General features: G+C 44.2%; 2 protein-coding genes across 4 annotated transcripts in view; one reads left to right on the top strand and one right to left on the bottom strand.

The window, feature by feature from the left end:
• KLHL17 (kelch like family member 17) overlaps positions 1 to 11,671 on the bottom strand; it is a 116,182-nt gene extending 104,511 nt beyond the window's left edge. The window contains exon 1 of one of the 3 annotated variants that reach the window (XM_068240720.1): positions 11,382 to 11,671. In XM_068240720.1, coding sequence (XP_068096821.1) covers positions 11,382 to 11,612 — 231 coding nt within the window. In that variant the 5' untranslated portion in view covers positions 11,613 to 11,671. Of the gene's footprint in view, positions 1 to 1,122; positions 1,205 to 1,661; positions 1,994 to 11,381 lie in introns of those variants that run through there. The other 2 variants (XM_068240721.1, XM_068240722.1) reach the window with 2 other exon arrangements.
• NOC2L (NOC2 like nucleolar associated transcriptional repressor) overlaps positions 11,602 to 27,297 on the top strand; it is a 176,654-nt gene continuing 160,958 nt past the window's right edge. Inside the window, exons 1-6 of the mRNA XM_068240719.1 lie at positions 11,602 to 12,224; positions 17,196 to 17,357; positions 22,641 to 22,821; positions 24,460 to 24,582; positions 24,943 to 25,060; positions 27,126 to 27,213. Coding sequence (XP_068096820.1) covers positions 12,097 to 12,224; positions 17,196 to 17,357; positions 22,641 to 22,821; positions 24,460 to 24,582; positions 24,943 to 25,060; positions 27,126 to 27,213 — 800 coding nt within the window. The 5' untranslated portion in view covers positions 11,602 to 12,096. The remainder of the gene's footprint in view (positions 12,225 to 17,195; positions 17,358 to 22,640; positions 22,822 to 24,459; positions 24,583 to 24,942; positions 25,061 to 27,125; positions 27,214 to 27,297) is intronic.

The raw sequence follows: 27,297 nt of genomic DNA, 5'->3' as shown, positions 1-27,297 counted from the left end.
AAATAAGAAGATAAAAAGCACATCTATGTATCACTCTCCTCCCCTCCACCTTTATTATAGGAAGTGACTTATTTAAGAGCACAAGACCAGGAGCACCTCACCACCGCAGCAAACACTAGAGGTCAGGTCCCAGCAAATATTCATCTGACTTTAGAAATCTTGGCAGGACCAAAACAAGGCTGGTGGCCAACTTTCCCATAGCTAATGACACAAGCCTGCTCATCTCAATTACTGTGTGGACCTCTGATCTCACCAGGAGAGTTATACGATTTGTTATCAAGATATTTGTTGTTGGTTTTTTTGCCCACTTTTCTCATCCATAATAGAGAACTGCATTGCTGCAGAACCTCTGGAATAGTACAGGTCAGTCATTAGGTGGAGGGCAGTCACTTCCAGGGACGTCCCATACAATACCAGTGCCCGTATAACATCAGGCAGAACACAAAAATCATCGAAGTGTCACCAGCTTGCAGTGGCGTAGCTAAACAGCTGTGGGCCCGGTGCAAATTTTACATGGGGCCCCCCAAGCACTCTATACATAACAATTGATACGATGCACCAAAACCTGTCAAGGACTACTACAGTGTCAAGAAGGGGATGGGGAGACACTACAGTGTCAAGAGGGGCAAGAAGGGGATGGGGAGCAGTTTGGTAATGATTACCACTATTCAAAGTGTCTATAGAAGTGATTATTACGAGCACAGGACCCACAGAGAGCTAATACTTTGATAGAGGGTGGACCCTTGAGGGCCCCTCTGGCCCAAGGGCCCCGATGCGGTTTCTACCTTTGCACCCCCTATAGCTACGCCACTACCAGCTTGCTACTTGTCTGCTCCAGTACACAGGGCAGCCAGCAATTAGTAGATGAATATATGTCATACAGTCTTATTGCTGGGCCCAGCGCAGCATAGTTACTCCATGCAAATAGATAACATCAGCAGGAAAAAATCTCCCAACTTATCACATACAATCTTCTTCAGCACAGGTCTAGATATCTAAACTGATTTCTGAATTAAGGTCCACAAAATAGTATAATGATGCTGTTAAATGACACCCTATAAAAAAGGAAATCACTTGGAGAAAACAGTACTTCCTAATATAACACAGAGCCTGGCTACTTACATATCACAATCATCTACTGTGATTGGGTTAAGTTCTGTGCGGAGGAGAATGTGTTCCTTGTCTTCAATGCAGCAGTTCTGGAAAGCTGCAGAGAACACCAGAACAGCGGTTTTACAAGTCAAATATTGGTGCTGTCCCAATACTGTTTGGGCCTTAAAACAAAGCTATGCAATTGTAAAGAAATCCACAATGCTGCTGGACTTTTGATGCTAGTACAGAGGGCAAATGTTAGATTTTTATCAATGTGCAATACAACCCTCAAATGTTGCACACAACTGTAAATTAGCGTAAAGACCAGTAACAGCGCATTATGTCTATGCACACACAATTCATAACAATAAATATATTCACCATACAACTATGAGTAAGGTATGTACAATCCTGCTGAGAAGGAAGTTTCTACATATATTTTGCTATACTAAAAATTGAATATGATGTAAGAGAAGTCTGTTATTGTCTGCAGGGTAGAATACAAGCAAGAGAAATAGAAGCATCAGCCTACCCCCCTGCCAGCAGTAATGGATGTGGCTCATACTTACAGACATATGGCTGTAGGTGCAGATCTCACACAGTAAGGATGCCTGGATGCCCTGGTCTCATGCTGGCCAGCTCATTACACACAGCACGGAGGGGGAGCTGATAATGTCTATACACACAACGAGCTGCCTAAGTTTGGATGCCAGGGCCGGGAGCAAACGAGTTCTTTCTTTGTCATTATCCTGGAAAAAAAAACCTCCACGGAATACCAAATTGTCATGGGCTGAAACTGACGCAAATCTGAACCAACCAGGTGCCGGGATGCTCTTAAGGACGCGCCTCCCTGCTATGGACGCAACCGGTGAGCTGCATCTGCTGGAAAAGAACGGGTGGAATTCCTGGTAACATAAATCCGCTCGCCACAAAATGTCACCCAAACGTCTCATTCATCAAATGGGAGCCGGGGTTGGGAAACGACAAGTCAGGCTGGCGACCAATAGAAACACAAGCCCCGCATAGCGAGCCACCTTAATAATCAGTGCAGCTGCTGCATGTTATGCCATTAGCTAGCTAGGGACACCTAAACAACGCAGTGATACTGGTGCGTACATGTGCACTGCTGCTCGCACCTGCACAAGCTCACTCTGCTGATTAACCCAAAGATAACTAAAAGCTTGGCCCCAGGTACTACTTCTAGGGTACTGCTGTGACTTTCTAAAGAAGGACCACCTTAAAGGATACAAAACAAAAGTCTGTGCCATCTGAGCTATTTTACATCGGGCACGTCGGTGAGTAGGGATATAAATGTGACGTGCTAGAAGCAGGATTTTATTATTTTTACCACTGCGCATCCCTGCAGTTTAATTATTTGAGGACCGCGGTGTTAAACCCACTAAAGACCAGGCCATTTTTCATAAATTGGGCCACTGCAGCTTTAAAGTCATTGGGATCCTTGTAATAAAAAAAGAAACCAGATACTTACCTAAGGAAAGGGAAGGCTCTGTGTCCTAATGAACCTTCCCTCTCCTCTGCCCTCAGTGCAGCACTGACTCCGCCTTTCAAATCCCCTGCCACAGGGAACTTTGGAAGTCTTCGGGAGCCGAGTCTTACCCCGAAGACAGACGGCTCCATACTGAGCATGCCCGATAGTGGGCGCTCGCACATGCGCAGTATGGAGCCGCCCGTCTTCGGGAGTACTCAGACTTTCCGAAATCACCTTCGCCAGAGGAAGGAGCAGTATTTGACCAATTTAGTCAAATACTGCTCCCGGGGACAGCGCAGCACCGTGGGCACCGGGAGAGGTAGAGGAGAGACTCATTAGACCCAGAGCCTTCCTTCTCCTTAGGTAAGTATCTGGTTTCTTTTTTTATCAAGCGGTTCCCAATGACTTTAAGGGCTCGCTGCAGGACCGCACAACTCAGCACACAAGTGATTCCCCTCCCCTCCTTTTCTCCCCGCCAACAGAGCTCTCTGTTGGTGGGGTCTGATCTCTCCCCCAACGTTTGTTTATTTTTTTACAAATATTTTTTATTTTTAAAAATGCATATTTTTTTAAAAATAATTTTCCATCCCCCAGTCAGCCTATCACTGTGATCGGCTGTGATAGCCTATCACCGCCGATCGCTTCTCTGTCAGAAGTGTCACACAGCTATCCCTAGTACAGCGCTGCCTTAGATCACAGCGCTGTACAGGTATATTAGACGGCAGTTTCGCCAACAGTCTCCGAGCGGTGATCGCTGCTGGGAGACAAGTGGAGATGCGCGCATGTTCCCTGCTAGCTCTATAGAAGGCCGTTTATGCCAATCGGCATGGAGCGGTCCTGGGGCTGCCTCACAAGATGGGGCACCCAAACTACCATGCGACACCTAGAGGGAAGTGTGGGCAAGCCCTGGACCTCTCACCTCCAGAAAACTCACCCCCACCGCCTCTAAACTGAATGCTAACTGCAACAAACACAATTGCTAACTCCCAGCTAGAGCAATCTCCTGCCTTTATCTGGCCTTTATCTGGTCAGCAGACGCCAGTCAGCCAATCAGGTGTACTGTTATACACCCTTTGCCTGTTGTACCAAATCTCGCAGGAATTGCATAAATTAGCATTCAGGTGGGAGGCTTCGGTTGGATGCAATCGTAGATTGCATCGTTTTACCACTCACCTGTCAACCGCATCCTGGAAGCTGCAAAAAAGAAATTTAAAATCACAAACACTGGTCCGCACGACAGCCGGGGCCCCCAAACCACTATGCGATACCTAGAGGGAAGTGTGGGCAAGCCCTGGACCTCTCACCTCCAGGGAACTCACTCCCACTGCCTCTAAGCTGAATGCAACAAACACAATTACTAACTCCCAGCTAGAGCAATCTCCTTCCTTTATCTGGTCAGCAGACGCCAGTCAGCCAATCAGGTGTACTGTTATACCCCCTTTGCCTGCTGTACCAAATCTAGCAGGAATTGCATAAATTAGCATTCAGGTGGGAGGCTTCGGTTGGATGCAATCGTAGATTGCATCGTTTTACAGGGACGCCCCATGTAGGCACATCTCCCACATGGAAACATACCTAGAGGCAGTGTGTTTTAGGATATCTAGTAGGAGTGCAACTTAGCTTAGGACAAACTTAGGCCTCAATTCACTAAGCTTTATCAAACACTTTATCAAACATTTGATAATTTACCTCATGGGTAAAATCGAATTTTGAATTCACGAAGGTGTTATAGATTTATTGAACGTTTCATTGATAACACATTCGATAAATATATAACACCTTAGTGAATTCAAAATTCGATTTTACCCATGAGGTAAATTCTCACATATTTGATAGTGTTTTTATTATTATCATTATTATTTAGTATTCCTATAGCGCTGACATATTACGCAGCGCTGTACAGTATGTATATATATATATATATATATATATATATATATATATATATATATATATATATATATATATATATATATATATATATATATCTTGTCACTAACTGTCCCTTAAAGGAGCTCACAATCTAATCCCTACCATATGTCTATATTATGTAGTGTAAGTACTGTATTCTAGGGCCAATTTTTTAGGGGGAGCCAATTAACTTATCCGTATGTTTTTGGAATGTGGGAAGAAACTGGAGTGCCCGGAGGAAACCCACGCAGACACAGAGAGAACATACAAACTCTTTGCAGATAGTGCCCTGGCTGGGATTCGAACCAGGGACCCAGCGCTGCAAGGCGAGAGAGAGCTAACCACTACGCCACCGTGCTGCCCTAAGTGTTTGATAAAGCTTAGTGAATTGGAGGCCAAAGGGGAAGTGGCCTAAGGTAGAGTGTATGCTCATCGGAACAAGTGAGTTTTGAGAGAGCGTTTAAAGGTAACAAAGGTTGGAGAGTGACGGATGTGTTGTGGGAGGGCATTCCAGAGGAGGTGTGAAGCACGCTCAAAATCTTGTAAACGTGAATGCAAGAGTGTTTTTGTTTTTTTTACTATTTATTGAACAACATACAACATAGCACAGTACATATACATAGTGTTGAAAGTTAAGGAAGGTTCACATGGGCTTTTGCTCGGCGTCACATTCAGACGCCGGCGTTTAGACGCTGGCTTTTGAAGGATTTTGGGTAGCCTTCAAGGATAGTAGTTTAGGTCTGTGCAATTGTTTCCCGCCTCTGAAAGCAACATGTTGCTTTAGAGACGAGATCTACCGCCAGGCTTTCATGAAAGCCTGCAAAAGCCAGCTCTAAACGCTCCCATTCACTTGCATGGGATGGCAGAGATCCCAAAAAACGAAGTGTCTGAAACATCGTAGAAATGCCGTGTGAACCAGTCCTAATACTTAGGCCCCGGTCAGATATGGAAGTGCTTAGCGCTTCAGTTTTGCGTGAGTTATTTTAACGCGATTAGCACTGTAAAAACCACTGGATACTTCCGCGATTACAGAGCGATCACGGTCAGTACAATTGCTCCAGAATCATCCCCCAAAATGCTGCAGGTAAAACGTTTGCAATTGGCGCTAATCCCAAAATGCCCACGATCAGCACCAATTACGGCAGTGAGAACACTGCCATAGGTTAACAAAGCACCAGCGCTTTAGCGGTTAGCGGGAATCGCCCGCTAATCACATAAGTGTGAATGGGCCCATAACCATTATCGGCTAACAAAGAAATGTTAACAGGCAACCAATATGCGAACACCAAAGAGCCTAAAAAGTCTTGCATGAATTACGATAAAAAGGTATACCTAAATGGTTGCGTCTGGAATAACTGAAACCCAGGGGAACTAAGTATAACACTTGTCACAAAACCCCCTGGGACAAATTGAGCACCGAAAGCTCAATACTGATAAATCAGTAACATGTTAACAAGTATAGATAGCAAGGAAAAAAAAAAAAAGAGGAAAGGAAAGAAAAGTAACTAAAAGAGAACTATGATAGTCTTCAGACTGTCCCCAGCAGCCATACAACCCCACAAGAGGGGCATCTTGCCCACCTATAAGTATCCAGAAAAAGAAAGTATTACACCAGACCTTGTCAAATACATGAAGGATATCAGACAATTTAGCTGTCAAATGTTCCATACCATATATATATGAGAAAGTCTAGACATCAACTCCTGCGTGGTTGGAGTTTTCTGATCCCTCCAATGCTTAAGGCTCATACACACATCAGACCATAGTCTGATGTGTTCCTGCAAAATGCATTCATAGTCTATGATATCTGCAGATCATCATACACACCTTGTTTAACAGACATTCATCTGCAGATCAGATCCACCAGGATGGATTTTCAGATCTGCAGATGATTGTCTGATCTGCAGACGAATGTCAGTTAAACAAGGTGTGTATGATGATCTTTGGCAGGAACAGATTTTTTGCAGATACTGATCTTTTGTGTCTGTACAGCATCTGTGTGTGCAGCATCTTGCAAAGATTTTTTTCTGATGGGGAGTTCAGCTCCATAGAATAGACTGTGTAGGTATGGCTCTCATACTACATGGAAGGGGGTAAAATTGGTCTGTGATCTTTCATTTTCAAAAGACTATGGTCTGATGTGTGTATGTGGCCTTAGCTATTAAGCACCTAGCTGCTGTCAAATAATGATTTAAGAAAACGCTGAATATGAGGTTTCGTTTTAGGAAGTGGAAGACCTACTAAACAGATACAAGGATCTTGTGGTACAGTGATTTCCATATGAAGGGCAATAACCCAAACCACTTCTTCCCAAAAACCCTGCATCCCAGTACAGTCTCAGAAAATATAAGTTGTATAGAACCCACTTGACCACATAAACGCCAACACAGCGGGGACACATATAGGCTTACAGCCTCGAGGCGAATATTTCATTATAAAAACCAGGGGACAGATACCTCAAATCAGTTCTCTTCTGACGGTAGCGGCGGCTGGACTCCCGGCCCAAGCTAAGGGGCTCCTGGTCAAAGCCAGAACTGTGTCCGTCCACAAAAGTCCAAGATTCTGGATCCCCGTTTATTTTGGTAAGCAAAATCTGTTTGTGTGTATCTTTGTAACCTCTTATTTTTGTAACTTTTATCTTTGTAACTTTTTTATTTTTGTACATCTTTTGTATATATTAAGTTCTGCATTGTTCCTCGTTTTTTATGGAATATTAAATCGTTATTTAATAAGCTTGACTTCTGCTGTGCTAAACTAACACTTATGGCCTCAATTCACTAAACTTATCTCCTGTCTTTAATAACTCTTCTAGAGTTGTTACCATGGTGATAAGGCATGTAGTATTCAGGAAACATTTTACCTCAGGCAAGCCTAAAGTTAACTCTTCTGTCTTTAAATTAACTCTCCAATCCTTAAAATAACTCCAGAGTTAAAGACAGGCTGTTAATTAGCTGCATGTGAAAATAACTACAGAGGAGGTAAATTAACTACAGAGGAGGTAAATTAACTACAGAGGAGGTAAATTAACTACAGGAGAGGTAACTTAAGGAATGAAGAGGTAAGATAACTCTCTCACTGTGTGGAGGTAAGTTTTCTCTTGCTTTATTATCTCTAGCATGATCTTAGTGAATTGAGGCCATAGCCTAGAAGAGATTGAAGTGCAACTGTGTATAAGTCCATGCCTATTTGTATGCTTGAGCAACACTACCATATGAAATTGTAATTGCATTGTGTGTGGGGGCGTTTGTCATACGTTGGCCTAAAGCGCGCAGCTGACCCAACGTAGGAAAAACGCCAGTGCGAGTAGCGACAGCAGAGTGGCTAACAGTATCGTTCGGAACGACTGTTAGTGGTTTTGCTTCACTACAGTGTAAGATTGCAACTGTGTGTGTGTGTGTGTGCGTGGCGTTCCCGTATTCGGCCTAAGCACAAAGCTGACCCGAATACAAAAACGCGGAGTGCGCGCTGAGGACTCGACAGCAGAGTGGAAGTGTCTAGCGAACCGCTAGTGGTGGCAGTGACCGACCTGCACACGGGGTAGCCGCCGAAGGCTCTATGCAGAACAATGCGCGCAGCGGGAGCGTTTCTACATACCTCCCGGGGATCCCGACGTCGGACGCAATTTTTCCTCCTCTCCTCCGGATCTCACTTCCTCCGGGTGAGATCGCCGGCTGTCGTCATGACGACAGCCGGCAATCTCACTTTAGGATTGCAGCGCCACCCGGAGGATGGAGGACAAACTGCTACGCTGGAGCCCAGGGAGGTGAGTGATTGCTGGGGATTCTGCAGACTCTCTGCTAGTATCATTTTTTCATGATTTTAAGGTCTAAAAGCAAATGAAAAAATTGTACCGCTTTTAGACCCTAAAATCAGAAGGAATCATACCGCCAGGGGGTTAAAGGTGTACGTGTTAGTACACCCTCAGTACACCATCATTGAGTTGGGCACTGGGAGAACCGAATGATGGCTCTCCCTGTTGCATTCGCAACTCGGAGGGAGGTGTAATTTGGGGGCCCTTATTCTCGGCTGACAACTAGAGATAGTCAATGAAATGCAAATAACTTCAGCTTGCATGCAAATTCAATGAAAATTGTATACATATTGGAATTGGGTTATTCAAATCAAATTCAGCAGAAAGTGCATCAGATTGGTCCATTTCCAAATTGAATACAATTTGTGTGCAAGCTGGAATTTATTAGCAACTTTTGACCATCTTGTCTGGATACTGGGATCAGGGAAGAGGCCCAATCTAATGTATAACCCTGAGGGTAGGAATACACTTGGCAGAATCATATATGCGTTTTCCATAGCACATAGTGGGAAACGCATATGTGATTCTGCCTAGTATGTTCCTACCCTAGAGGCTCATACACACATCAGACTATAGTCTTTGGAAAATGAAAGATCACAGACCAACCTTACCACCCTTCATGTAGTATAAGAGCCATACTCTACACAGTCTTTTCTATGGAGCTGAACGTCCAAGTTATAATCTTTCAATGCGTTGCATTAGGGGCACGTTATGCAACCTTAACGTCGCATCAAACACACTGTCCCACTGTGAAAGAGGCCTGAGAGTGTCACCAGCGGAACTTCTTATCTAGGATGTAATTGCTCTGCTACCAGCAATACAAAAGGATTTAGGGCTGGTTCACACTTGGGCACTTTTCAGATTGCCGGCGATCAACTGCTGTTACTAATGTATCCCTATGGGCTCATTCTCAGTGCAGCATTTGCGGGTTTTAAATCATGAACATGTTGCATGCAGCACTTTGGGGGCAATGTACTGCATGCTGCTACATTTTTTAATCAGAATCAAAAATCTGATCGTATATAAAATAAAATAAATAAATCAGAATTGCATGTGGTGCAAGAGGTCTGAACTAAGAGGCCCATACACTGGTCGATTTCAGCCATCGATCGATTCTATAGAATCGATCAGAAATCTATTCTATCAAATTCTTCATTCGATCGATTTGCAGCCGATTTTGATCGATTCGATCTATCTGACAGGATGGAAAATCTAGGTCGATCTGCTGCTGGCAAAAAAAAAAAAAAAAACGGTCAGAAATAAGGCGCCCCTTTTTTCTGTGAATTTAGATTTTTTTTGGCGGGAATTACCGACTTTTGCGGACTTTTCCTGCATGTTTTACGCATGTGGATGCGGGTAAACAATTCGTACAATTTTACGCATGCAGTAAATAATCATGCGTAAACATTTGTGAATGTCAAGATGGTCTTTAAGTCTGGAATTTACCGCAAGTGCATTTCCGTATGCGGAAAATGATTGTGAATAGAACCCAATGTATTTATTCATAAAAGCACAAACGCAATCACTGGATAAAGCAATTTGTGAGCATTTTGCACTTTTCTTATACCTTCCATTGTAGCAAAATCGCCACAAAAATGGTGTATGCAGCGCTTTACTGGGCAGAAAATGGACAAAACGCACTGATATGAACTGTCCCATAAGGGCCCATTTCCACTAGGAGCGGTGCGATGCGGCTACATAGCCGCATCGCAACACGGGTGTCCTGAAACACATGCACGGCAATGGAAGAGTTTCCACTGCGTGCATGTTGAGCGGAGCGATCCGAGAATCTGCAGCATGCTGCAAATTCTCGCAGCCGCGTCCTATCTCTTCAATTCACTTCCACATCGGGAGATGCGGAAGTGACGCGATGCGGCTAGGTAGCCACATTCGCATCACTTTAGTAGTGGAAACTGGCCCCTAAGGAATCACTGCACTAGCGATTTCAGGGCATTTTTATAAAAATCTCCAGCGCTAAAAAACAAAACAAAAAAAACCCCTGCAAAAGGTCCTAGGTGTGAACAAGCCCTTAGGGGCCGTTCGCATTATAAACCTGGATGGCCATGCGTGTGGAACGCAACGCATGCGAACGCACGGCATACGCGTTTGTAAGCGTTGCGTGGCTGATCCCATCACTGAAAAGTGAATGGGACAACCGCGCGTTTTTGCAAAAACCGCGTGCAGGAATACGTTCCCGGACCGCACTGGTCCGGGATGCATGCAGTGTGAACTTCAGACAGTGCACTCTATGCACTGTCTGATGTCATGCGTGTCCGCCTCCTGCACGCGTTTCCAAAACGCGTCTGGAAACGCGTGCAGTGTGAATGGGCCCTTACCAAGAGCTTTTCAAATCACAAAGCGCTCAGAAAAGCGCTCCTAGTGGGTTCCAGGCCTTAGGCCTGGTTCACACTAGCGTTTTGTGTGAAACCGGGCCGTACGTTCGGGTCCGGGGGGCCGTACGCATCCCTCAGGATCCGGTCAGTTTGCAAACAAAAAAGTATCAGTTCGGCATCCGGAAAGTAACACTTCCGGATTGCCGATACTGTACTTTAAACAGGCGCAGCAGCAGAGACAGGCATGGGGAGAGTGGGGGCCCCTATCTGTCCATGCCTGGACCCCCTATGTGGCAAAGGACGGGTGCCGTAAGCACCCGTTCCTATTGCCAGTGTGATGAGAAACTTCCGTTTCTCATCACTTCCTATGGTGCGGGGAAAATGGTCAGGTTCAGGTGCGGCGGCCGGAGCTGCGTTCCGGAAAAATGCTGCATGTTGGAAAAATCCTGAACGCAGACCGGACCCTGACAGACGGACGGGTGTGAATGGATACATTGATTAACAATGTATCCATTCACATCCGGGTCCGTTTGTACAGTATACGGTGCGTTCCGGTCCGGGGAAACCGGACCTGGAACGCTAGTGTGAACCGGGCCCTACACTGCTAGTGGCTGCCTCACAAGAGGTTTGAGTCTGACAGGAGAAAAGTGCTATACAAATATAGACATATATATATATATATATATATATATATATATATATATATATATATATATATATATATATATATTTTAAAGGTGCTTACCCTCTCAGCACTGGGCCACCAAAGCAAGTTCATGAAGATACCTCTGAATGGCTTGAGGCAGACTAGAACTCTAGTCTGTATATAGCATGATCTCCACTCCATGTATCTCAAATCAGCAACTATATTAAGGACACTTGGCACCTGAGCTGTTGGAGGAGGTATGTGTGACACATCATGATCACCGGCCAGCGAATGCAGCCAACGTTCCTGCAAGCCAACAGCAGAAAGCATTACAATAAGCAGACTGGGAAGACATGAGAAACACACCTGCCCCACAACAGCTTGCTACGGATTAGTTTTTGCCCTAAATAGCACAGCAAGAATCAAATACTCAGAACGTGTACAAGAAGTTTGTCAAAGTAAACATTTTACTGATAAAAGTCACTTTGATCACTACGTGCTACACAAAATAATAAAGGGACAATAATACGTCACGTATGGTAATAGTAATATCTCATCTGAATCACATACACTGAGCAGCAAGCAACAGATACAGTAAAACACACACAAACCCTCCTACCCGGCAGGATGGCTATAAACACAAGAATAGTGTGACGCGCCCGGCCGCTCCTGTTTCCGTGTGATAAAACATAATCCTTTCCAACAGCTTTTCTTCACTAGACGTTTTTGTTGGTATTAAATATTTAGTAAAGAAGACTGAAAAGCAACAGAATCAATAAATCACTTGTAAATGTAATTATTGGACGCAAGAAGTATGCCCGCCTGCACAGCGATGAGAAACCTAAAAACAATTCAAGCACTGTACGCCGCGTTGCATTGTGGGATAGCCGGAATAGCAGAGCACGTTGGTGAAGAGATCAGCATGGCGGTTCCTGGGAAGAGGTGAGAGAAAACAGGGATTATGGGGTGGTAGGCTGAAGACTATTTCAAGTATTAGGCACATGTATTGGATCCTAGCTTCTCTCCCAGCGATCTGTGTACATCAGAGGTGTATGGCTTGCAGCTGCAGCAGAATAAAGTGAACACAACCACATGTGAAGCACATCTGAGTGCTTTAGCTGCTTGAAAAGATGGAAGTGGCTGAAAAACATTAAAAAAAAATAAAAAAATCAAGAAAGTAGGATTTAGGTTCTGCAGCACTTCCAGCAGGGATTGGAAGATGCTGGCTAAATGTATTTTTGGTTGTACACACTCTGGATTAGTGGAGGTGGTCGCTAATGACCAGCTCTGCCAAGAATCGTGTGTATACAGCGCCCCCGATGCCTCCGCTTGCAATACACCAGGAGGACCGAGTTGGCTGAGAGAATTGTTCTATCCACTCACTCTGTTTTTGCATTACATCACTTGTACGCCACTCCATCGCTAGGGCTGCATCTCTTGCAGGGTTTATTGTTATGCCCCTGTCCATCGGGGCAATGGACGGGCGTAACAATAAACCCTGCAAGAGATGCAGCCCTAGCGATGGAGTGGGGTACAAGTGATGTAATGCGAAAACAGAGTGGATAGAACAATTGGGTAACAGTACAAGGCTGACACTGTACACACACGTCGCTAGCCTGCATGTTAGTGATGCGTTCTGGTCCTATGTGCAGTAGGGGCTACTGCACATAGGACCAGAACGCATCACTAACGTGCAGGCTAGCGACGTGTGTGTACAGTGTCAGCCTTGTACTGTTACCCAAGGGATGGGGTAGTGATCCCTCACTGGTGACTTCATGCATTTGTACAGGGATAGAGGGTCACTGTTAACCCTTTCCAATCCTATTTTGATATTACCCATGTTCCTTCCCCAGCACTTATTTTCCATCAGCAGTGCAGGTATGTGGGGGTGGGGTATGGATGATCTCTCCATGCAGAGTGGCGGGGGGCCAGTAGGCTCTCCAACTCATGCGCCTTAGCCCTGCCCCGCAATGCATGGGCGGGTTTAAAATGTGATTATGTGGTGCAGTGCAGAATCAGATTTAGTCCAGCACTTGATTTAAGGGGCCTGGTGCCATGTCGGATTAGGTCCCAAGGCATCGCAGATGGGGAGCCCAAATGCACCCACAATATTTATTACATGGCACAGCATGGTGCCAGAGAGGATCAAAGTGTAGGACTATGTCCAACTCTTTGATCAAAGGATCCTGCCGCCATGTTGGAGTAGATCAGATGGCGCACGCAGCAACAGCCTTCATGCTCCTTGTTGGACATAGTCTGACAGTAGGCCTAGTTAATACTGTACCGTACCTTACACCAGGGATTTTCAACCTTTTTCACAAATTGTACCACTTTAATCACATAATGTTCAAGTACCACCAGTGTGCCTGCACAGTAGAGTGGACCCAATTGGGCTCAGCTGTCCAAGCGGAGAGCTGATAATGAGTACAGACAAGGAGATCTTAGGGCAGTGATGGCTAACCTTGGCACTCCAGCTGTGGTGGAACTACGAGTCCCATGAGGCATTGCAATACTATGACAGCTCTAAGCATAACTCAGGGAGGCAGTGGCACGATGGGATTTGTAGTTTTGTCACAGCTGGAGTGCCAAGGTTAGCCATCACTGTCTTAGGGGGTCCAGACGCTGGATTCCCTCTACTGAGGAGAAAAGGGGAAGCCTCTTAAGGATCCAGAGACTTCCCCCTACCGAGGTAAGTACCCCCCAGGGGCACTTTTTTTCTTACAGGTTAAAATTAGATTGCTAGCCTACAGATTGCAATTATTGGTGTGTACCACCTGGCCAACAGCAAAGTACCATTGGTGGTCCATGTACCGCAGTTTGAGAAGCCCTGCCTTACACTATACCCACACCATAAACTCTTGATTTTGAAAAACTACAACATCTGATACTTGCCTTGGGTGGGGTAAGTGTCTGGATACTAATGAGGCTTCCCCTGTCCTTCTCGGCCAGCCCGATCCAGCATTGGAACCCCTGGACAAATGTCAATAATAACAGATGGCGAGCTGCCTGTGCAGTAGATCAGGCTCAATTGGGCTCACTATTTCCTCCAGAGCCCAAGGGAAAGTTTCTATTTCTGATTCATGGAAGCAGCCATATTGTTTACAGCCTGTGCTTTCAAATGGCCTTATCTGCTATAGGCAGTCATGTGACACAGGGGAAGGATCAAATTACAACTAGTGATTAGACTCATGAGGGGGAATTACACAGGCTAAACTCATTAAATACATATAGGGTGCATTTCTGTTATGTTTTCTTTGTGTCCTGTGCAAGAATTCAGGTTCACTTTAACTAAATTCTGGATAACTGAGAGTCTACTGTAGATACAAAATGGAAAGAACCTCTGCAAGTTTACTTGGCACCAACTACTCCTTTGCACTAGTATAAAGTAGTGTGTAGGTGATGATTATGAAAATGTGCAGGTACTTTAAAGGACAACTGTAGCAAGAAGGCTATGGAGGCTGCTATATGTATTTCCCTTTAAACAATACCAGTTGACTGGTAGCCTTGCTGATCTGTTTGGCTGCAATAGTGTCTGAATCGCACCAGAAACATGTAGCTAATCTTGTCAGATCTGACAAAAATGTCAGAAACCCCTGATCTGCTGCATGCTTGTGCAAGGTCTATGGTTGAAAGCATTAGAGGCAGAGGAACTGCGGAACAGTCAGGCAACTGGTATTGCTTAAAAGGAAATAAATATGGAAGCCTCCATATCTCTTTCACTTCAATTGGCCTTTAATATTTTCTTGCCAAAAGTGGTCATGTAGTCGACTAGCTGCCGCCTCTTCCTGATTTTTTTTTCTTTTTTACTAGCACAATAACTTCACACTTCGTGCACTTCTGTCCGCTTTTTTTCAGCACATAATGTTAAGGCCTCGTTCACATCATACGTGCTTCCGTGTGCATTTGGAAGCGCGTATGATGTGCTGAAACGCAGGAATGGCAGAAGGGCATAGACAGCACTTCTACCGTTCACATCTACTGCGCCGTGCAGCAGTACGTTGCGCTAGGAAGCGCTTGCATACTGCTGCCTGCATTTTGCCCAGAGGCGCAGAGCTGATCCCATCACTGTCAATGGATGAGATCAGCAAAGCAACGGCGCAGATGGCGTGTGCTCGTATGCGCTGCGATCACACGGCCATCTGCACTAGTCAGATATGAACGAGGCCTTACAGATAAATGTTGCTGAAAACAAGCGGACAGAAGCGCATTGGTCTGAATGAGCCCTAAGTGAGGATTTGCTGATCAGTTTAGTTGCCCATGTTCCTCACAGGAAGGGGTTTTTCCTGGACTTGTGAAAATTCCAGAACTTACTTTGCATCTTGGAATTGGGCCAGCCAAGTTCAGCAGAAAGTGCATTTGATTGGCAGAGTTTGTTAGTATACAGTCTGCTTTCAATCTGCAAGCAAGCTGTATTTATTTTAGGCCCCTTTACACTTGCCTTGCAAACCTGTGTTTGCGTTACCTTGTTTTACCGCAGGAGTAACGCAACAGCAATACAAGGCACACTAACCACATGGCGCCGGAAGTGCCTGAGCCACCACAAAGTCAACAACGTGTTAATGTCGCACTCTCGCGATGACGCAGTGGCTGATGTAATGCAAGTTAAAGGGCGATGCAGGACATTTAAACATGACGGCAGCGCACATGCATGGAACAACAGAAATATGACTGGGAAACCCAGGAATCCCAGTGACGTACGTCCTGTTCAGCAGGGAGTACATCACTGGGCGAAGGGCATGTGGCGGGGCGGCTTTATGCGTATGACCCTGTCGCCGCAGTTTGCTGCAGGGTCATATAAATGGATATTTTGTGCTTTGCGATGCCAAGGGGGCAGGGCATTGTACTATAAACACACAGGACAGGTGTAAAACCGGCCTTAAAGTGTACCTGAGATGAAGAGGAAAGAAAAATGTTTACATACCTGGGTTTTCCTACAGCCCCTTCCAAGCTTATCGATCCCTTGCCGTCCGCCTCCTGGATATTCTTAAACTGGCCCGAAAAGTCCTCCAGTCGGCGCAGAACGCTCCCGGATGGACTGCGCTTGCGCCAACTGGAGGACTTTTTGGGGCCAGTTTAAGAAGATCAAGGAGGTGCAGTAGTACGCAAACGTTGCAGGGTGCGCGGCCGAGCCGCGCATGCACAGTACGCCGGGACCGGAGCACTTTCCGTGGCCAATTTCACAAGAACCAGGAGGCGGAGGAGGATGGCAAGGGAGCGATAAGCCTGGAGGGGGCTGGAGAAAGCCCTAGGTATGTATACATTTTCCCCCTTCTTCGTCTCAGGTTTTCTTTAAATCACCAGAATTTTTTTCCAGCCAGGTGGCATGAAAATGTAGCTGGGTGGGGCGAGATGTGAGAATGCAGGGCTAGTGCTTCGATTCTGCATACAGCAGAGAAGGAGGTGAGCCGATGACAGCCGGTTGCTCACCAAAACTAGTCGGGTGGAGCAGCCAGCTAAAAGAGCCTGGGGAGAACACTGAAATCTATTGACCACCTATCAAACACATTTAAAACCTTGTGATATTGTGAGTGTGATGAATGAAAGGTTGCCTGGATTTTAGGTTTCTTGAATATATTGTCGCCAAAAATGTATGTAGAACAGCACTCCAATGATGCAGGGGATCAGCGTACTTCGGATCTACCCTTGTACCTCCTGGGTCTATCATGCAATGTCTCCAAGATGATCCGGCACAGCTCTTTTACCAAAATTGCAGCTTTTATGTCTGTCTTTTAAGATCCAATAAAGCAATTTTGGTAAAAGAGCTGTGCCGGATCATCTTGGAGATATTGCATATATTGGGGATTAAAAAATGTAACTAAAAAACAAACTTGTCAACCATATGTTTAATGTCTACAATGTCTGAAGTCTAAGTACGTTTTCTGTTCTTACTGGTTCTGTTTCATTTAACTGCAGAAAACTTGCTGAGCTAAGCGTGGATGAATTCCTAACTACGGGCCTGGATTCTGAAGGAGACTCTGAGGAGGAAGAATATGATGATTTATCTGGGAAGAAAACTGAGACAAAGAAAGTAAAAGTAAAAAAGAAGGAAGTGGCAACAACTGAAAAGGGAGGAAAGTTAGTATTCTTTATTCTAGTGCTATTTCCCCTCCATATTCTCTCTGCCACATAACCATAAAGCAGGTGATTTCTGCACCCCGCTTACCACCTGTGCTGTGCCAGATTTGGGTGCCGCCATGTTAACTATGGCTATAGCAGCACTCGCTGTGTAAAGGGGCCCATACACTCAGCAGATTTTCTGGCCGACCGATCGATCGATCGCAAATCGGTTGGCCAATCGATCGATCGATGGCTGATTTCGATGGATTTCCATCGAACTGGCAGGGTGGAAAATTTAGGTCGATCTGATGAGATTGCTTATCATTTTGCATTGGCCTTAATGGAAATCTGATGGCAAAAAAATGCCATCAGATCGAATTTCAATAGATTTCAAACTGAAATCTATTGGAATTCTATCCTGGTAAAAAATGTTCTAAAAACACATCAGATAGATCATCAGATGCATTTCTTATCTATCTGCTGCCAATCTGACGAGTGTATGGGCACCTTAAATTTGGGTCCTGGTAATAGCCGGACCGTGGATTACGTGGACAAAGGAAAAAGGTAATCAGTAGGGAAATATAGTTTTTATAGCACAGCAGGGTGGCATGCCCTTTCACATTCCTTCTGTTTGCTTCAGGTGTAAAGCAGCCCATACACTCAGCCGATTTTCTGGCCGACCGATCGATCCCGATCGATCGATTGCAAATCGGTTGGCCAATCGACCGATCGACGGCCGATTTCGATCGATTTCGATGGATTTCCATCGAACTTGCAGGGTGGAAAATTTAGGTCGATCTGATGAGATTGCTTATCAGTTTGCATTGGCCTTAATGGAAATCTGATGGCAAAAAAATGCCATCAGATCGAATTTCAATAGATTTCAAACTGAAATCTATTGGAATTCTATCCTGGTAAAAAAATGTTCTAAAAACGCATCAGATAGATCATCAGATGCATTTCTTATCTATCTGCTGCCAATCTGACGAGTGTATGGGCACCTTAATCTGAGCAGAACGTAATGAAATACTTGAAACTGGAGCAGATTTTCCGAATCCAGTGCAAGGGAAAGTGCAGTAGAACTGGTGCAAAGATGGAGCAAGGTTCAGATTCAGGATACTGGATGCTCTGAGCCTCTGCCCCACTTCTGCACCGGATTTGCTCCTCCAGTTTTTGCATTGATTTTGATAAATGGACCAAGTGCGTAAAAGTATTGTAGCGGCTTCTTTGGTTGCTGAGTGTTTCAACCTTTCCTGAGGAAAGGTATTGTCAGGTTATAGGTACAGAAAGGGTCACTGTTAGGCTGGCCATACATTGATTTTAGCCCTTAAAGATTACCTGTAACTACAAAAAGTTCCCCTGGGGGTACTCACCTCAGTAGGGGGAAGCCTCCAGATCCGATCGAGGCTTCCCCCGTTTTCCTGTGTCCCACGGCGGTCCCGCTGTGTCCCCACAAACAGCGGGCATGTAAATATTTACCTCCCCGGCTCCAGCGCAGGCGCAGTATCCGCTCTCCGCTCGGAGATAGGCTGAAATACCCGATCGCTCTCGGCCCGCTCTACTGCGCAGGCACAAGTCTCCTGCGCCTGCATAGTAGAGCGGACCCGACAGAGATCAGGTATTTCTGCCTATCTCCGTACAGTTTGCCGCAACAGCGCCCCCGCTGGAGCCAGGAAAGGTAAATAAAACAGCGCTTATCAGGCTTGTCGAGGGAGGATTTCGGGACACTTCAGGGGAGCCAGTGCTGGACTGCCTGCCGCTACAGGGGAGGGGGAAGCCTCATTGGGACCCTGAGGCTTCCCCCTACCGTGGTGAGTACTCCCAGGGGACCTTTTTATTTTGTTACAGAGTCGCTTTAGGCCACATTAACATTGGCAAACGCGGATGGCCGTGCGTTCAGAACGCAACGCATATGAACGCATTCCATCCGTGTTTGTATGCGTTGCGTGGCTGATCCCATTCACTGAAGTGAATGGGCCAGCTGCGCGTTTCTGCAAAAAATGCGTGCAGCATGCGTTCCCGGACTGCACTGGTCCGGAACGCATGCAGTGTGAACATAAGACCGTGCAATCTATGCACTGTCTGATGTCGTGCGTGTCTGCCTCCTGCACACGTTCCCGAAATGCAAATGGGAACGCGTGCAGTGTGAACGGGGCCTAAATATGAATCGTAATCTCAATCACAAATGTTTGAATCCACCTTAATTTAAAGGACAAAAATCATAAAAAATGTAATATTTAAAACACCTAGATATAAATTGTACATTTTTCCCCAGAGTAAAATGCACATAAATGAACTTCTTCCTATGTCGCTGTCACTTACAATTGGTAGTGAAACTGTTGACAAATCTGTCAGGCAGGTTTTGGACTAGCCCATCTACTTTTGGGATATTCTCATTTATTTATTACATCACATAGTAATCAACTCTGCCGGGAATAGAATGAAAACCTTAAATAGTGTATGACCACCTTTACAGTAGGTAGTAAAAATCTGACTAATTTTGGACTAGTCCATCTCTTTTTCAAAGGCACTTACTGAATGGCAATTGCTCAGTCCAATTGCCAAAATAGTAAGTGGGGTGAGTAGGCAAGCTGGCCGATATCTTTGTTTAGCTCCTTTCTAGACACAGCGTTAAAAAAATAAAGGAAATATTGATTAAAGGGAAGGTTCAGGGAGGGTGGAGAAAAAATAAAAATCAATTTCCACTTACCGGGGGCTTCCTCCAGCCCGTGGCAGGCAGGAGGTGCCCTCGCCCTCGCAGAACTACTGCGCATGCGCAGTACAGCCCGGCGGACGTCCGGTGACGTCAGAGCGCCGGCGTGGGACGCAGAAGTGCCAGGACTTGGAGCGCAGAAGAGCCCGACCTGGCAGCCGGCCTGGCCAGGTCGGGTCGGCCACCGGAGACCACCGGGAGCCTGCGGAGCGGCTGCGAGGGCACCTCCTGCCTGCCACGGGCTGGAGGAAGCCCCAGGTAAGTGGAAATTGATTTTTATTTTTTCTCCACCCTCCCTGAACCTTCCCTTTAAATAGAGTATTGGGAAAGGCTGTTTCTTTTTATTGACCAGGTGCAAATGGGAGCAGCAGGAGACTATTGGATGCATTGCTTTTATTGTATCCATCAGTATAAGGCCACTGTCCCACTTGCTTCTGCAGTACAGTATAATGTCCATAGTGATTCGGCAGGAGCCTGGGGCAGATGCGCTCCCCCATTGCTTATATGGGGGAATGCATCCGCCTGGCCCAGGATTATCGCAGATCCATTGCAGCGTGACAGTTGTGAACGGCTCCTAAGTATAACAAAGAAACCATTTATTCTCCGCTGAGCAACACATAGGAGCCATACAACACAATAATGTGAACACCCCCGTAGAATTGTATGGGCAGTGAGTTGACATGCAGAATTATTCTGCAACGCAACTGAGCACTGAACTAGGCCTGAATTGCAAAGTTTGTTAATAGAATGATAATGGACTGTGCTTTTCCCCTTTAGCCACAAGATGTTGCCATGCCCTATAGTAAGCTTTACTGTATGACCAGCAGCACTAACCGTAGAGGAGTTTTATCTGGGGGTGCTGAGGATGTAGTGGTTTTCAATATCAGTTCTTCTATCCAGGAAATGCTTTGAGAATCTCCTGAGAATTGTTTTGATCTTCAGAGTTTGCCTTTGGAATGTGAAAGAAACTTGATTGTTTACAGAAGCTGTAAGAATTGTAATGCAACAGAAATTGTGGTCTTATGCTGGGTAAACACGATGCATTTTTTTCGGTCGATTTTCCATCCAATCGATATTTGATTTCGATTTTCTTTTCTTATCAATTTCCATTCACTTCTATCAGAAATCGATCAGAAAAACGATCGAAAATAAGATTGGACATGTTGGAAATTATCTATTGAACCATCTATCTAACACAAAATTGTATGGAGTGTACTGAGCATTACAGTTTTTAAATTCAAGAAGAAGAAGAAACAACGTGCACCTTCTGTCTGGAATTTAATTTAGACAAAGTGACAGGGTCAAAATGTAGCAGCAGTTTACATCCCAAAAAACGTGTATCATGTCACAATCTTAAATCCAAGAGTGGCTTACATGTCAAGGTTCATGCAGTCATTGTACATGAGGTAAGTGGTAGGCACTAAGGTGGTGTAGCGACAGCCGTTTCCTGTCGGTCCAAAGCTTGGTACCACTAACTAGCGGTACCCAGTGTGACCAAGCGCCAGACCGCCATGAAACGTCGCCAGACCACCTTAGTGCCTACCACCCACTTCCTGCACCGATGACTGCGTGAACCATGACATGTAAGGCACTCTTGGATTTGACATTGTATCACGATGCACTTTTTTTGGATGGAAACTGCTGCTACGTTTTGAACCTGTCACTTTGTCTAATTAAATGCTGGACGGAAGGTGCACGTTTCTTTCTTCTTGAATTTATGGACTGTTTTTTTTTTTTTTTTTGCAAACTATAAACGGGGCACACATCCAGTGACAGGCAACGCCGCTTTCTACCACACGCAGCAACAGCATGTTAATGCCAGTGTAATCCACCTAGCTCTCTGTTAATTATATGGGAAATGCGATACATAATTGCTCTTTCTCTTTTACTGACATACTGGGTCTTACAGTTTTGTATTGTACTTTTGGCTACATCTATTGTTTTTCATTCTGTTTAAAGCGGATCCGAGATGAAAAACTAATTATAACAAGTAACTTGTCTATATATCTTAGCTAAAGTTTAGATAGTTTACACAGCAAATCTAGCTGCAAACAGCTTTAATAGAATAAGAATATTTCTTCCTGTGATACGACAGCAGACATGTTGTTTGTAAACATGTAATGTAATGTAATCTGCATCTGGAGCAAAGAAAACTAATCCCCCCTCCTCCTCCCTCCTCCCCTCTGCCTCTGAAATCTCTGGCTAGTAATACCTCCCCCTCCTCCTCCTGCCCAGACTGGCCTCCCATGAGCCCTTGCTACTGTCTGAAAGTGCCTTGGCTCTCTGAAAACCTGTGGGCGTGGCTTGTTTAGTTTATAGGGAATTAGAGCATTAAAACAAAAACAAAAAAGTATTTGGCTTGAGGAATGCCCTATAAACAATAGGAAAGGAACACAATTATGCAATGAGTAAAAGTTAATCTCGGTTCCACTTTAACAAAAAGTTATATTTTTATATAATTTTTATGTGCATGTATTTCTGAACTTTTAATATCTACATGTAGATGTTGAGGAGATCCGTTGGTAAATAAAAGAAACTTTTCTTTAGTAGAACATATCTGATTTTATTCCTCATATTTCTCCTTGAAGGAAGTCATTGAAGAAAAAAGGCAAAGCTTCTCAGCATAAAGTCCAGCTATCCCGCCTCAAAGACAAGGATCCAGAGTTTTACAAGTTCCTACAGGACAATGACCAAAAACTTCTAAACTTTGATGATACAGACAGTTCAGATGAAGAAAGTGGTTTGCATCAGGTGCCTGATCACCTGGAGGTAAGAGAGGAATTGCCTGAACAATAAACTGAGCTTTGGTGCATTTCATCCACAACTGAGGTGGACCTATTAATAGAGAAAATTAAAGTTGACCACCTGGCAAAAGGCTGGTTGTCTGGCTGTTCATTTGGCTATAGTAGCTTCTCGTACGCCTGCAACAAGCAACAGCTGTATTAGTTAGACTGGAGTCAGGCTCGGTTCCCACTTGGAGCGGATGCAAAACAGCACAGTAAAAATCTATCTGGGCAAGATGTGCTCCATCCGTTCCGCTGATGCCGACTGCTCTGCTTGGTCCCTCCTAAAGCCAGTAAACAGACTGGAGGCTAATCGCTCTTTATGATCAATTCAGCCAGCATTGATATCTGAGGAGACCTGCGTTTAACGTTGCAGATTCGTCCATGTGAACCAGCCCTCAATCATTTAGAAATACAATACCAAATAAGGCCTGTCTGTTTTGCTGGCTACTTAAACAATGGAGTCTTCAACACCTTAGATTTTGTGTAATTAGAAAGGAAATAAACATTTGTTCAAAGCTTCCTGCTGGAGAGATATGATGGATTACAGGTAGTCTCTGGTTAACAAACTATAGGTTCATTCTTAACTTGAATCCATGCTTAAGTCGGGACACTGTGCCATCTCTGTCCCCTGTACCGCCTCCTCTACTCCTCTATGCTGTCCTGTGCCTCCAGTCCATCCTCCTACTCCCAATCCGCCTTCCCCCCGTGTTCCTTTGTGCCTTCGGTGTCCCACTGTGTGCCATCTCTGACTTTAATACACGTTACACATCTGCTCCATACACCCCTTTCCCTGTAGTTGTTTCACTGATTCAAATTAAAGTAACGATCCAGCTTATCAAACGGCTGCCTCAGGCCAAGATTAGTACAGTATGTGTGCACACCTTAAAGTGGAACTCCAGTGTATATCACCTGCCGAGTCATCTTCTTGTAAATCAACCCAGGGCTCCGTGTCCACCGACTCCTGGCTCATATCCCTCCTCCCTTGCTGGAAACGACATTGCTTTTTTCAGGGCTGTGGAGTTGGAGCAATTGTAGATACCTAGAATTGGATTCTTTTTTGTACCAACTCCACAACACTGTTTTTTTACTCTACTCGAGATAAAGAAAACAGATGGTGTTTTCCAGCAGAGGGTGGGCTACACACCAGAAAAAATTAACCAGTATAACTTGGGATGGGATCAACTCTTGTTAACCCTCTTGTTACAAAGCAAATTGGACAAAGCGAAATTCAGCATATCTTATTCTATCAAAGTGTAAAATTTCATTTTCTTGAACCCATTAGCAGCTTCAATAGAGTTATCTCGTTTGAGATTATTTCTCTGCTTTAGACTTCAGTTGGCAGAACTCACCGTGCTGTAAATTCTTGGAATGCTTTGATATCTCTCAGAAAATATAGACTAAAAGAAGTCCTCTGTTATTGTCTCACGGTGCCCCTTAGTGACAAGTGTCCAAAAATACACATTACAACAATACAAATTAGAAACAAAGGAAATGTAACAAATAAGAATTAAAAATGTGCTAAAATAAATTGATCTGGAGCACTTGCAAGCTTCTAAATAAACTGGCTGCTAAAGGGTAAATATTTTCACTTGTTTTAATGGTGTCTTCTAATGTTCTGTAGGAAATGAATGATGAAGAAGAGGAAGAGGCAGATGAAGATAATGAAGACCAAAAGAAAAAGAAAAAAGCAGATCAAATCATTGTCACTACGAAAATGCTGCAGAAATGGAAGTCAGAAGCCAAAGTGTGTAACTAAACATTTAAAGTAGAACTCCAGCTAAATATTTTTCCACGGGGATGGGAAAGGGTTAGAACCTCTGTCTGGCTTTTTATTGTTTCTGTCTCCATTGTGGGTGACTTTTTTTATTCCTCTGCAAGAGCCATTATAGGAAGTTAATCAAAATCCAGCCCTTAAGTGACAAAGTCATATGACGGCTCATAAAGTTCTGGAATTTGTTTTTATGTATTCCCTATTGCTATCATTTACACTAAAACAACAATAACCTGATGGTGGTTCTAGCTCATTCTCATGCTACCCCAAACTTAAATCTAGTTCTGCTCCTTTCATGTGGTGTATGCAAACTTGTGCCATTTCATTCTCTAGACTGACCTCAGGCCACGCCTCTTTCATGAGATAGTTCAAGCATTCAAGGCCGCAGTGGCAACAACGCAAGGGGAAGAGGGTGATGACCCCAGTAAATTCAAAGTTACCGACACAGCAGGTGAGATGATGTTCTTCAGGATATCTAGTAGCTCATTTCTATGCAAATGTTAAATTGTCCATTTGTGTGGTTAAAAGAGAGCTCAACAAATCATAATTGAATTTGGCTTTAAATGGGAAGAATAACATTTGTAAAACCTTTCCTGTCATCAGCTGCAGAAGTTTTCAGCTTCATTACAATCTGTTGTTTAACTTAGGCCCCCTGCACACTGCAAATCCGAATTGCGATTCCGATTTTTCCCTGGATGCTAGCAAAAGAAAAACGCAGCATGCAGTACCGATTAAAGATCGCATGTGAAAATCGATTAAAATCGCAAATCGGAATCGCATGTAGTTTGCAAGAGGCCTCACTCACACTGTTTGCAGTATAATAGATGCATTGATACAAATTACTTGATTTTCAGCTTCAAGATGGCACATAGTTATTTGGGTGAAGAAAAGACATACGTCCATTGAGTTCAACCAGAATACATGCATCTCAAAAGACAAATGATTTGACCATAGGCATGCATGCAAATATTGTTTATAGCAGGCGTCCAAATTTCCTGCTATAAAAAACATTTGTATGGGGGCCTATGGTGGGGCCCAAACTTCTGCGGCTCTCGAATGCCCGCATTTCCTGCTTGCCAGTTGGTATATAAGATTTATTTGCATTTGTTCATGTTCTCCATGGTAAAACAAATGCAAAAAAAAAACATAATAGATAATTAAAGGGACACTTAAGTCAAACAAAAAAAATGAGTTTTACTCACCTGGGGCTTCCAATAGCCCGCTGCAGCTGTCCGGTGCCCTCGCCGTCTCCCTCCGATCCTCCTGGCCCCGCCGGCAGCCACTTCCTGTTTCGGTGACAGGAGCTGACAGGCTGGGGACGCGAGTGATTCTTCGCATTCCTGGCCACAATAGCGCCATCTATGCTGCTATAGCATATATCATATAGCAGCATAGAGGGTGCTAATGTGTCTGGGAACGCGAAGAATTACTCGCATCCCCAGCCTGTCAGCTCCTGTCACCGAAACAGGAAGTGGCTGCTGGTGGGGCCAGGAGGATCGGAGGGAGACGGCGAGGGAACCATACAGCTGCAGGGGGCTATTGGAAGCCATAGGTGAGTAAAACTCTTTTTTTTTTTTTGTTTGACTTAAGTGTCCCTTTAAGGTTTAAACTCAAATCTCATTATATTCAAGTATATTTAGTATCCCGATGCAGATATGATCAACGTGCTTGTGTTTTACAACACATCTAACATTAGTAATGCCTGTATTTTTTGTTATTGAGTGGGGTCTCATTTTGAGTTACTTTAAAGCACGCTTGGCCTTTAGTGTTAGTGTAGTAAGGCTTTGACTGGCAGCTGCATGGTGGCTGATTCACTGCCAGTCCTATCCTGTTGTAGCATGTAGAGGTTTTTAATTGTGATGAATTTGCCTTTATGTAATTCCCTATGTGGATAACCCCACTTTGTTATATGTGCAGCAGCAGATTGTTGATCGACTGATTGGTGCTAAATAACTAAACCAAGTGGTTTGATCACCCATCTGAAGTAGCACTTATGTTTGGATTGCTTTTCAGAGTCCTTAAAGTGACACTGAAGCAAAAAAATATGATAAAATGAATTGTATGGGTAGTATGGATAATTAATAGCACATTAGTAGTAAAGAAAATCGTCTCATATTTTTATTTTCAGTGTGATAGTTTTTTTTATAACATTGCATCAGTCTCTAATATTTGCAATTTACACATTACTCAGCATTCTAAATGATTTCACAGAGCAGGCTTATGAACTTTTGAACTTTACACTGCAGAAGAACTAAATACAGTGACAGACACTTAATAGTGAGCTTCAGAAGACAGAGCTCTCTGCCACTTTGAAAGTCGTGGAGCTCAGATAAGCTCTTTTGCATAAATAACTGGTGTTTCTTAACTTTTCCTGTACTGGAAACAATATTAGACTTATGTCTCTGCTGCTGTTTTATGTCTTAGATGTGCTACACATACAATTCATTATATCATAAGTTTATTTTCACTTCATATTACCTTTAATGTGCAATTTTTCTTTCTTTCTACTTTAATAGTCTTCAATTCATTGGTGACCTTCTGCATTAGAGACCTTTTTGTCCACCTAGAGAAGAAGCTTGACCTAAAGCCTGCTAAGGGCACAAGGTAAATAAGTCAGCTATTAATTAGTTTGGTACAGCCGTAGAAAGCCAACACTACCTCAACCCAGAAAAAAACCCAGCAGAGGCT

The sequence above is a fragment of the Hyperolius riggenbachi genome, chromosome 6, assembly GCF_040937935.1.
Source record: "Hyperolius riggenbachi isolate aHypRig1 chromosome 6, aHypRig1.pri, whole genome shotgun sequence".
Lineage (NCBI taxonomy): Eukaryota > Metazoa > Chordata > Amphibia > Anura > Hyperoliidae > Hyperolius > Hyperolius riggenbachi.
The sequence above is the reverse complement of the archived record's forward strand: the minus strand, read 5'-3'. Positions and strand labels throughout refer to the sequence as shown.